Source organism: Cibotium barometz, chromosome 26 (assembly GCF_041138505.1).
Source record: "Cibotium barometz isolate CiBa-2024 chromosome 26, ASM4113850v1, whole genome shotgun sequence".
Classification (NCBI taxonomy): domain Eukaryota; kingdom Viridiplantae; phylum Streptophyta; class Polypodiopsida; order Cyatheales; family Cibotiaceae; genus Cibotium; species Cibotium barometz.
Genome location: NC_141071.1, coordinates 41810271 through 41823334, shown reverse-complemented (window position 1 = coordinate 41823334; position 13064 = coordinate 41810271). Strand labels below are relative to the sequence as shown.

General features: G+C 42.1%; 1 protein-coding gene across 1 annotated transcript; it reads right to left on the bottom strand.

The window, feature by feature from the left end:
• Positions 1–9961: 9961 nt before the first annotated feature.
• Positions 9962–12176, bottom strand: LOC147623983 (F-box only protein 6-like). Its single transcript, XM_086820657.1, has 2 exons — positions 10420–12176; positions 9962–10197 (listed from the first exon to the last, which is right to left on the bottom strand). The coding sequence occupies exon 1, from the start codon at positions 12133–12135 to the stop codon at positions 10483–10485; it is 1653 nt and encodes a 550-aa protein (XP_086676783.1). The 5' UTR covers positions 12136–12176; the 3' UTR covers positions 9962–10197; positions 10420–10482.
• Between the last annotated feature and the right edge of the window lie 888 nt (positions 12177–13064).

The following is a 13064-nucleotide window of genomic DNA, read 5'->3' as shown; positions in this document are numbered from 1 at the left end:
GATACAATCTACTGTTGAATTATGAGTTAAGTGAGCCTTCACAGGCTTTGCTTAATGAGCTTTGACAAACAAGAAGGGGCAACATGATTAATGGTGGGAATTTGATGAGGGAAATGGATGAAGGGCAAGTAATGTTATGTGAAGTTTTACAGGGAACCCAAAAGTATGTTGTAGTACATATTGCCTGTACCGGGTACAAGTTCTGCGTGTGTGGTGTGTGGTAAAGAGTTTCTTTTTTATACAATCAGTTAGCCAGAGCCATGTATGACCTTCAGGGAGTATGGTTTTTCATGGTGAACTTTACCTGGGGCTCTTGCAATCAAGTTTGGCAAGTGGCTCCAGGTTGCTTCATGAAATTCCTCCTCAACGGTAGTAGCAAGGACCCATTTCAATGGGTAGGAGGAGCTATTTGGAATTCCTACATGTGAGAGAGGGGTGCAAAAGCGACTACAGAATGATTGTGAGGTGGATTCACCATACAAAGAAGTGGATGTTGATGATGAGGGCATATTGAAACCATAGACTCAATTTATTCTAGTTTGATGAGCGGCATCTGACTTTGGTTGGTTGGTGGGAGGATATATTTAGAGAGCTCTCTTGTAATGCCGTCTCCTTGTTGACGCCTTAGGCATTGGGCAAGTGTAGTAACCTTTTCCTCTACTCTTATGGTAATTATGCATGCAATACATCAGAATCCATTCTGCCTGGTTATGTGTTGCAAGCTTACTATCCTAGAGTCCCATGTGGATGGATTGACTTTCAAAGCTTGGTCCTTGTATTTTTGTTCCCACTTCAATCATGGAGCGCCATATCCATTCTAGTCATAGCCATCCAAGAAAAGCTACAGAAAATGGAGTTTTCATCGATCCACAATAGGCCATATGCATGCGCTTACTGTTATCATGCAGTAATCCTAGTGGCTTTGCCCTATCCCTAAGGCTTTATCCAATCATAGTTAATTAGTTTGTTGCCAAATTTGATGGGTTCTGTTCTTGGTCTTTCCCACTTCATGCTTGATGCTGCAGTTCTCAATGATTATATGTATTTTTAATCTTCCATCTGATCTTCGGGAGCTTTGGTTGAGCATGTTATATGTGCCAATCACTTTGCAAAATGTCGTGTGTTCTCAATGAAGTATTGATTTCAGCTTCTTTAGAAAAGCTATTGAAGTTTTAGACTAATAGTTGGTGTTCAAGGGCCATCTTCATTGAAGCACTTACAAGCAATGATAGTGATGTAGTACCCCTGTTGTTTATTCAATGGTTTCTCACAAGGCTAAATATCTGTTCATTGAGAATTTAGTTTTTTTTGAAGGGAAATCCCTATGTGGTACCCATCTAGAATCTTCTCCATCTAAGGTTTTTACTCTTTCATCTACTAAAATATTAATTTCCCAACCTTTCATTTGACTTAAAGAACCTCTTTATTTTTCTTAAAGGGGTGGTGGATGTTGACCTCTACTTGATTCTACCTCCCTTGGCTTCTTTACTTCCATCTTCTTTTGGTAATCTTTTGCTCCTTTTCCTCTCCTCCTTTTTCTGTCTTTACCTTTGCAATATTTTGCTCTCTTTTGTCTTCTTCTACTTTGTATTTTGATTGTCATCATTCTAAGACCTCATTTGTTTTTTAAGCTAGTTCATTTCTATTCTCTAAAAAAAAAATCATGTTAAGGCCTAACCACTTGCAATAGGCTGAGGGAGTTTGATGGTTTTATAAGTTGGAAGTGAAGACATGGAAGCATTACTTTATCCTTATCATTCCAATAATAAGTCTTGTATATAATGGGATTCTTTATCTTCACACTTCCAAGTATTGATGTGTGTGTGTGTGTGTGTAGGAGAATTGATATCCTCATATCAACGCCTTCCCTTCCTATTTTGGGGCGTTCGTCTTGATATTCAAGAGTCTCAAATTGTGGCACTCATTACTATTTAATGTTGGTTGTCAAGCAACAAATTAAGGATACCAAGTCAATACATTAGTTCCCCCAATTCCAGTAAAAGAGCTTCTCTCCGCCACTTTCCTCTATTGGCTCATTTATTATTATGATAAATGTTTTAGTGATTGATCTTTAGGTACCCTTGTGATCATGAGAAGTTTTCCTACATAAGATTTCAGAGCTTGGTTTTTGTACTTGTTGCATGTTCTTGAATGTTGTGCACACCATTTTGTATGCACAATGTTACACCCTTGACTTTGAATGATGATACAAATCCTCACTACATTGAATGATGCAATTGGTATATGTTCACTTTTTTGATGATGAGGCAAAGCGCTTGGTGTATAGTTAATGTTTTGTTTCGTCACAGGTGACTCCACCATGTTGAATGCACAATGTTACACCCTTGACTTTGAATGATGATGCAAATCCTCACTATATTGAATGATGCAATTGGTATATGTTGTCACTTTGTTGATGATGAGGCAAAGTGCTTTGTGTATAGTTAATGTTTTGTTTGGTCATAGGTGACTCCTCCATGTTGTATGCACAATGTTACACCCTTGGCTTTGAATGATGGTGCGAATCCTCACTACATTGAATGATGCAATTGGTATATGTTGTCACTTTGTTGATGATGAGGCAAAGTGCTTTGTGTATATTTAATGATTTGTTTGGTCACAGGTGACTCCACCATGCTATATGCACAATGTTACACCCTTGACTTTGAATGATGATGCGATTCCTCACTACAGCGAATGATGCAATTGGTATATGTTGTCACTTTGTTGATGATGAGGCAAAGCGCTTTGTGTATAGTTAATGTTTTGTTTGGTCTCACAGGTGACTACACCATGTTGTATGCACAATGTTACACCCTTGACTTTGAATGATGATGCAAATCCTCACTACATTGACTGATGCAATTGGTATATGTTCACTTTTTTGATGATGAGGCAAAGCGCTTTGTGTATAGTTAATGTTTTGTTTGGTCACACGGGTGATTCTTTGCATCTTGCACCAATTTGTGGCAATGCCACCATGTCTTGTTTGTGATTTAAGTTGCATCCCAATTGATGTCTTTACAAGTGATCCCTTCTAATGGGTTGGAGACACTTGGGCTGAGGGTACACTTTATGTTCAACATATCAAGGATTGTCGCCTTCACTTAACAATGTTTCTTGTTGTTTTGGTAAGCTTGTTATTATTGCTTAAAATGAATGAATTTGTCTTCTTGCCATAAGAAGATTCAAGATTGAAAGATATTTGCATATCAAATAAGAGAATGGATGGTGGGAGTCCTTTCTCTTCCATCTTAGTCTCAAGTAGGCAAAGCAATTTTGGTTGTGACATTAATAGGAGGTAGTGTTTAGGAATGCGGTGTCTCAACTTATCATCCACTTGATTGGATTTTGGAAAAGCCAATTGGGCTCACATCCAAAAGGATTATAGCAGATAGAAATATAATTAAAATAGTGTAATTTTGAAAAAAAATATGCCTTATTGCTTCATTTGTTGGTTTAAAGAGAAGCCAATGGAAAATGTGCATGTTTCTCAAATTGTTTTTCTTTAACACTCTGATAGGAGGGACCATTTGCGACTGAATATGAGCTTTTCGAGTTTAACATGGATACAAAAGGACATGAAATGAAATCATCTTTAGTTTTAAAAAAATTGAAGATAGCGGTTGGCAAGTTAATGAGTTGAAGGTTTATAATTTTAATTCAAACTTTTCGATAGTGAAGATTTGATCGTCACTTATATCACTTTTATGATTTGATCAATTAGCTACTACCTAAAACACAAAAACCTTAGGTTAGGTGATCCACAACTATGACATGTCTACATACTTGTACCTAATCTTCTAAGCTCCAGCTTCATAATTTTATCCTAATTATCACTCTTTCTTACACCGATTCAACTCATTTTCAAATTGTATGCACACACACACACACACACACGCACACATACAATCTTTTCTCTCCACCTGCGTTGTACTCAAGTCCTTAAATAAGTTAATGAGATCCTCAGTGTGCTACACAATCCTATGTTTCCCCTCAAGCCTTTCTAGAAATGAGGATTGGATTTTGTTCAACAATTGAAACGAGCAGCTTAGAGAACATGTAAAAAATACATTCTAGCAACAATAAACTATTGTACCAAGTACGTAGAAGCTAAAGCAATGAGAGATTGCAAAGCTTCATCAACAACAGAATTCCTCTATAAAGTAATCATGACCATATTTGAATGTCTAATTGAGCTTGTATAAGTGATGAAGGGACTCATTTCTTGAATTGAGAAGGTGACAGGGCAACACATGGTGATACATAAGAAATCAACAATGTATTGCACTCAAGGTAATGGCCCTTCAAAATTAGCCGATAGAATCTTGAAAAGTATCTTGGTCACAAGATAGTCGAATAGACTGGGACCAAAAGCTGCATTTTGCCTTATGTGTGACGTTTTTAGATAGCTTATATATATATATATACCTAGATGAATCCAAGAACATGCCCAAATTCACCTTATAAGAATGTGCAATTTATTGTCAGACTACACAACGAAGATGATGACAAAATCTGGAAACACGAGAGCAAGAACAGTGCAAAAAATAAACAGCACAAGAGAAGTAGAGAGAGAGGCGTGTAACTCTGCTCTATATACACAAGAAGATCCCGAATACAACACACAAAATGACAAGGGGCTGTGGGGCCATTTTATATGGCCCCAATACTGCAGTCGACTCTGCTCATGGGACAGTCGACATGCTCTATATCTCCACAACCAACATAAACACCAGTCGGCCAGCTGCAAGTGGTGTCGGCCAGCATCAGAGGTGTCCATGACCTGTCACATACAATCGGCCACCTCCAACAAACACACAGATGCAGTCGGCCAAGATCAAGGTCCTCTTGCCACCACAGGACTGCCACCCAAGCCACAAAAAAAATAGAAAAAATGAGAAAAATATACGGGGAGTGAGGAAAAATGAGAAAACCCCTAAAAGGGTGAGCACACCCACATCAGAGGCCCTGGTAAATAGGTATAGATAGGAGATGACTTCTAACACCCCCTCTCAGCTCCTGGCTGTGAAACCATCCCCAAGGAGTTGGAGTGCCGTCGGAGCAACGCCTGAGATAGCAACTTCGTGAAGAGGTCCACCGCACTGTCCTCCGTCGAACAGAACTCTAGCAAGATGTCATCAGCAATAATCTTTTCATGAACAAAGTGCCTCTGGATGACCAAGGATTCCACCAGTGGAAACCCAATCCTGCCAAGTAACCTCTGCAACCTCACCACCTCACAAGCAGCACCACAAGCAGCCTAGTACTGTGCCTCTGTCGACGACAAGGCAATAGATGACTGCCTCTTACTGTTCCATAATACTGCTCCTAAGCCCAAAGTAGATCTCCTCGTGTCTGGATCTCCTCCTCTATTTGAGTCACTCCAACCGTGGAGTCGGACTCCATCCATCAATCCCCCTCCTGTGTAAAAGAGACCAAGATCCTTCGCATGCTGCAGAAACCACAAGATACGCAGTCCTGCCTCCCAAAGAGTCATTTGCAACCATGAGCTCAGCAGCCTCATTAGGAAGCTCTCGTCCAATCTGGTATCCATCAACCAAATCAATGAACCATTCTACTTGCGAGTCAAAGAGGCATCATACTGCTCACAAGGATCAACACCTGTTACGGTGGGATGCCAAGTCCTAGAAACTTGTTGAAGACCACTCAAGGCCTTCGGAAACCTGTAAACCACCCCTTATGAATCCGGAACCACAAAGCCTGGAGAATGTGTAACATCCACCTCCTTCTGCAAGTAATCAACTACCACCTGCCTGGCTTTCCAATAGGTCCCTGTGGAAAGAACTTCCTCATCTCTACAGGAGTTTCTTTGTCCCAAATGCTATGAGACATCAGAGCATAGGTTACCTATAAAGTTTCCTCTGACTGACGGACACAAGAACTACCAACATCTGTACTGAAAAGTTCCTGCCAACTGCTGCCATCAACTAGCAAGCTATCCTCCATCTGGTCCCAGAAAGCCTACACCTGCAGCGTATCCACACTTAAGTGGCCATTACTAGACTGCCACTCATCACAAAACTGAGGACCTGGGAGAGAGAGTGTTGAAAGTTTGTATACTCCATTCCTTCCCAAACTACCTGGCCTGTTGCCTTGTCCCGGAGAGCAACAAAATGCTCATCAAACTCCACCCGTACGCTAGTCTTGTAAACCTGATGCACTGACAATAGATGAAAACCAAGTGTGGGAACATACAACACCTAGGAGGAATGCTTCCTCCCCCTGAGCATTCCTCCCTCTGCCATCGAGAACTATCTCCAACCTACTCTCACTGTGAACTGGGATAGTGGATGTATCCCCAGTAAGAATGTGACGAGAATACCTGCAGAGATCTTGTAAATCTGAATGGGAAGGAGTCATGTGCCTGGAAGCACCACTGTCTAGAATCCACTCCCAAGTATCCGTAGCAAAATGAGTCCTCCAACCTCCTCCTTGCTGCCTGAAGAAAATGAAACATTGATGTCCATTACCTCCAAGTGCACAAAAGTTGGAGTCTTTATGATTGCTGCTGAGGAGTCTTCACCCTTCTCGGTGTTCCACTTGGGACACTGCCTCCAATAGTGGCCTTTCTCACCACAATCATTACAGGTCCTCTCTGCCTTTAGTTTCTCGCGGTCCACGTCAGACTTCTTCTCAGAAGACTTCTCCGGTGAAGCCTTCCCTTTGCCCTTGTTGTTACGGCCTTTTGACCGTTGGCCAGTTAAGGCCTCCGAACCTCCGCCCTGTGGAAGGTTCGAGAATCTTTCCTCTTGGTCCAAGACCATGGGCACAAGCTCCTCCCACGTGATGGTGTTGAGCCTGCCACTGGTAATCAAAGACGAGTAGAATGTTGAGTACTGAGAGGGCAAATGCGACAGCAACGTTATGGCCATACCCTCTGATGATATCCCCTTCCCAACCTGAAGAACTTCCTGCTGAAGAGCCTGCAGCTTGTTACTGTGCTCCCGCATTGTCAACGACTTTACAGGACTCATAACCCGCATCTGTACTTCCAAGGAAATCCTCTTCATGGGCGATACATGTTATAAAGAGAAGCCAAATGCTGCCATATACCTCTGGCTAGCGTCATATGCTTGATATGATTGATTACCTGCGGTGTACAGTTGAGGAAGATGAACGAACGAACCCTGCCGTTGACATGATCCCACAACTCTGCCTGTGCCTCCCGGTCCTTACGAATCGACGGTAACTCCCCTTCCTCTACCTGCGGCCGTGGAACCCCAACAACGATGAAATCAGCAAGGTCGTATGACTCCAGAACAGATTCCATCATAACCTTCCATATGCCGTAGGTGTTCCCATCCAACTGACGGTCCATCGGGAACGTGGAGAGTGTTGGGATCTTCACATGCTTCTTAGCCATCTCTAATAAACTTGCCATTGCGGGGATGTAACTGAAAAAGGGTGGGTGGGTGGGAACAAAGAAGAACTCACACCTACAGTGGTTGTCCAGCAAATCAGCCCGCCGTCCTCTTGCTTCTCCTCTTCCTGAACAGTCCACCAATCAGCAACGCAACAAACCCCCTCTTGCTCACACAACTCCCAAGAACTATCAAGAGCCTAGGGCTCTGATACCATGTCAAAATACACAACGGAGATGATGACAAAATCTGGAAACACTAGAGCAAGAACAGTGCAGAAAATAAACAGCACAAGAGAAGTAGAGAGATAGGCGTGTAACTCTGCTCTATATACACAAGAAGATCCCGAATACAACACACAAAATGACAAGGGTGGGGCCATTTTATATGGCCCCAATACTGCAGTCGGCCTGCTCATGGGACAGCCGACAGGCTCTATATCAGCATAAACACCAGTTGGCTAGCTGCAGGGGGTGTCGGCCAGCATCAAAAGTGTCCACGACCTGTCACATAGAGTCAGCCACCTCCAGCAAACACACAGATGCAATCGGCCAAGATCAAGGTCCTCTTGCCATCACAGGACTGCCACCCAAGCCACAGAAAAAATAGGAAAAATGGGAAAAAAATACGGGGAGTGAGGAAAAATGAGAAAACACCTAAAAGGGCGAAACACACACAACAGAGGCCCTAATAAATAGGTATAGACAAGAGATGACTTCTAACATTTATAACCTCATGGTAGTCATCCACAAGACAATAAACCATCAACTCCATCATGCATAGACTGGATAGATTGGGACCAAAAGATGCATTTTGCATTATGTGGGCATTTTAGATAGCTTACGGGAACACAACCGGTTTTAACATTTTTCAATATGTATGGGCTTGAGGCAATGGTGCCAATGGAATTTATGATTCCCAGTCTCTAGATAGCAATAGCAAAAAGGAACACTCAGAGATACATAAGATGGAAAAGCTTTTGAAACTTGATGAAAAAGGACCAAATACAACATAAGTGGTCCACAAAAGAAGAAAGCTCCAAGTACATGAATTCTAAGTTTAAAATCTTCGAGGAAAGAGATGTACTGGTGTTGTTCAACTCCAACATCCAGGAAAGTTAGAAATGTGATAGGATATTTAAAAAAATTGGGATTGGAACCTTTGAGCATGCATGCATATATATATACATATGTATATATATATATATATATATATATATATATACATACACATAAGAGTTTTTTTACACTCACACCCCCATGAATGGACCTTTCCCCCACCCCCTAGCATTAACTAGATTTGAATATTGCTTTTCTATTGTTTGGTTTCAAAAAAAATTCTATAGTCAATGCCGAGAAAATTCCCGAGCAGAGAAATCCTCACTACATGGGCATTACAAGCTATTCCCTTAATCTACCCTTTGAAATGAAGAAACCTCTACCTAAATCCATCTAAAATAAAAAAACCCTTAAGCCACATTAATCTAAAATGAAGAATGGAACTCCTATTCAAAGTAAATTCCACATACATCAATCTGAATAGAACTCCCACTTGCACACAAACCTATTGTTTATTAAGAAACAATAGGTTTGTGCCCCTACCATGCACCACACTTTACATAACATGGCACAAGACTATGTTGACACAGTAAGTAGCATGCAAGACATGTACCATGCCTTGCTAAAACTTGGATGTGTTCCTTATCTCAAGTAGGATGCACAAAGCTACCAACTTGATCTTGGATTTTGAAATTGAAGTCTATAGATGAAAACGTTCGATTCATGAATAAAAGATAGAAGAGTGAGCAAAAGTGTGATTTACCTGCAAACTCCCAATAAGGTTCATTAAGATTTAAAATTCTTGACAGGTATGCAAGTCCATGAATAAGTACTAACACACCTACCTTTATAGCATAAGTCTTCTCTCACAAGCGATTTCCTAGACACGTTATCAATCTCTAGCTTGACCTTAAGCTGAATTGACAATCAATTCCTATTCCATTACAAAAACCTTCCGGTAAAGATTTTACCTTATCATGCATACAGCACGATACATCCCTCTTCCTTGTTCTTTGTGCAGCCAGCCTCAAAGGAGTGCACTAAATTTGTGTATTCGAGATGCTGAGTCCCAAAGAATGCATCTCCCTATGAGATTGACTTGTTTGACATCATAGCCAAGTCAATGAACCAACATATGATCCATATGCCAGCATCAAAGTGCAAGGAGGAGGAGGAATAAGGGAGGAAAACGGACCAAGAAGGAAGTAGAGGAGGAGGAGGGAAAGGAGAGGGAGAGGGAGAGGGAGAGCGGGGGGAGGAGCCAGATTTTTTGGTTCCCAAATGTATAGCATCAGCAATAGCATCTAGGTGTGTAAATGTTGTAGCTGGGGCTGGTCAGTTAGATCCTCCACGAATACGTTTTCTATTTATCAAGCTCACACCATTTACAAGTATCCTATTTTTGTCATCCACTAATGATTATTCCATTTATCAAGCTCTCTCACTTCACAATGTGTACAATCTCATTAAGGGATATTCTAGCACCATGTTTGAACAGAATTTAAGAGCGGAAGCATATATAGCAACCAGATTTTATTACACTATGTGCTATTAAATAGGCTGACATACATGATACAATGTCGAGGCACCATTGGGATTGATATATGTTTATGACAATTGGTTAGTGGGCTAAAGTTAATACTTCAGGGGACTCGGCAGTCAGGTTGGCCAGCTAGTTTACCAATTAGCCTTAATGCTGCTCTGCTCACACTGCCTTCCATTGAGTATCTTTCCTCCGATCACTAGACCTGTTGCTGCTATAACCCAAGTGGAAAAATGTAGGCCTAAGTCTGTAAAAGAGCAGATAGGACTGCATGCAGTAGGGACTCCTGAAGGAAGACAATATGGTTCTTTTGTGTCCGGTAGGGCACATGTTACACATACATACATACTTAAGTATGTACATACATTAGAAATTATGGAAAAGTAGCTGGCCAGATAGACTTTCCTATTTATTTAAACACAGCCCATTTTACCTCAACGCTTGCGTCTTGACTCTTGAGTGTAATAAACATGCAGTGTGCTCAAGCAGACGTTGTTCAAACAGCTGAAATCCAGAAAAGAGATTCGTAAAAAGCACTTTGGTGTAGGGGATAAGAATTGTAATCAGCAGGGCAACCAGGCAAAAGAGTCCATGAGAATGAGCTTGTATCATAAGCCAGCATGTGGGGACTGCCCTTCAAAATAAAGAAAAGCTGACTGCAACCATTGCTGGCAATAATAAAATCAGTGCCATCGGAGCCTTTCACCAGTATCTCTAGTAAATCAAGAGGTATCCTGGTAATAAATTCCCAATTATCAGAACTGGACAGCATCATCCAAACACCGACAGAGCTGTGTAGCACTATGGGCACCTGTCCCACCTTGCAATCTAATGCCCTTTCTCCCAAACACCTGGCCACTAGGAACAATGTGTCATTGCAATTTGCTATCTGGGGCAAGCGCCGCCACAGATTGGTTTTTGGGTCTTCGTCATTGATGAGGGATGGCAAGTCCTGAAGCTGTGTTGTACTAACTGTATTGTTAGTCATATCATATGACAAGAGATTGAGGGCAATACTGTCCACACTGAGCAATGTGTCCGGGGGCTTCACTATAGAGCGAGAAGGCGCAAACAAAAGCCTCGCGGACACTGTACTTCTGGGCGCCCACCTTCCAGCATCAGAATCATACATGAAAGGCAAATATGCATCGGTTGCATCATCATCCCATAGTCCAAAGAGGATCATCACTTTGTATGACCCTGCAATGGCATTAGCTGTCATCGCCACAATTTGGGGGCCATGTGCTGGCACACTTAGAGGTATGGCAGGCAAATGCCTCCATTGATGGGTGAGAGGATTGCCCACAACAAGGGATGGCGGCCGGCCAGCCTTGGTCACATAACAAAACAAACCACTAGATGCAGCAATAAGATGCTGGAATGATGGGGTGGGAATAACAGACCAGTGATTCAGGTGAGGGTCAAATGCAGCAAGACTAGGGCCTGAGGGAGAGGAATGCTCCACCAAAAGCTGGGGACGGCGACAATCTGGGTTTGAAAGAAAATCTTCTGCAATAATGGGAGAGAAGATGGAGTCTCTCCAAAGTCTGCACACGGCACGGGCTCGGATGAGGTCCAAGAGGGGCAATCTGGAAGCCACGATGTTGGAGATGATGAGGTCATGGGGAAGATGCACATGTGCAGGAATGAATTCAGGGGAGGGGGAGACAATACCTTGGTGGGGAAAAACCCTAATCTGTTTGGAAACCTGTGTCTTTGCTTCTTCTTGAGGTAACGCTCTATCTTTCTCTCTAGAAGTCCTGATGATGGTGGGTTCTGGGTCCTTGTGGATCTTCCTCCTTTTGCGTGGTCTGCAAGGGTCTTGCTGTGGCAGGCGCTGCTGCTCTGCTTTAACTCTGCATGATGAAGCATCCTCGTCCTGGAGGAGGTGACGATGATGATGGTGGTGGTGGTGGTGGTGGTGGCGTGCTGACACATCCTCCTCCTGGCGGTGGAGGTGTGTTGAAGCATCCTCCTCCTCCTGGTGCTGCTGCTGGTGATGATGATGGCGGGCATCCTCCTCCTCCTGCTGCTCCTTATGCTGATGCTGATGGGGATGGGGGTGGAAATGGAGATGATGATCCTCTTCCTCCTGATAATGAGGATGGGGATGATGATCCTCTTCTTCTCTGTGCCCTTCCTTTTCCATACTCGCTAACCTAATGTGATCTGTTGAGTTCCTACTTGTGGGAGTTACTTTAGTGTAGGTAGTGAGACTTGAACCCAAGACCTCTTGCTAGCTAGAGACAACCTAAACTCTTATCTTTTTCACCATGAATTCCAGACAAAATTGTTATCTTGAACAAGCATTTTTTTTGGGGGGGGGGGGTGTTTTGTACACATGTGCGTGTGTGCTTCGGTGTCGCCACCGTCAACAGCTAGCAGGTTTTGAACCCATCACCTTTTGCATGGGACTTCAACACCTTACTGCTAGGCTGTATCTTCATTGGCACAAACTAGCGGTAAGGTGTTGAATGAGCATTTTCTTAATGCATTAACCTAATTATAACTAAACCTTGAAAACTTCGAGGAGATAGTTTTCCTTTCCTTAACCCATCAATTTGAGAAGGATATTTTTATTAAATTTTTTTGAACTAGTTCTAAGCTTAGTCGAACCTATCTTTTCGCACATGCTACCCACCTAGGCGACCAATAAAAATGTATATTGCGGGTGGCTTCACCATCTAGAGGGAGTCCTCATGTTGTTGTAAGTTCTAAACAACACCCATTCAGGGTGGTACAAAAAATAAATGATTTGATCTATTAAAATATCCCTCTATGCCTACCACATGTGCGTCCATAAAAATGTATATCATGTGTGAGTTTACCATTTGGAGGGAGTCCTTGATGTTGTTTGCAAGTTCTAAATGACAAGAGAATTAAGGCAAAGATTGGTTATCGTTACTTAATTCAACTTGTGTAAAATCGAATTTAAAAAAAATGTTTAGATGCCAAGCAGACATGGTTAATGTGACAAGTCGTGTGTGTAGGATTATACATATGTGGTAGTGACCATGTGAACAAGGGACTTGCCAGGGGTACTTTTTTCCTCTACACATTATAGAGTGGACATTGTGT

Bases quoted from the DNA above. Each gene is read 5' to 3' on its own strand.
- LOC147623983 (XM_086820657.1), bottom strand. From the start codon at position 12,135: ATGGAAAAGGAAGGGCACAGAGAAGAAGAGGATCATCATCCCCATCCT.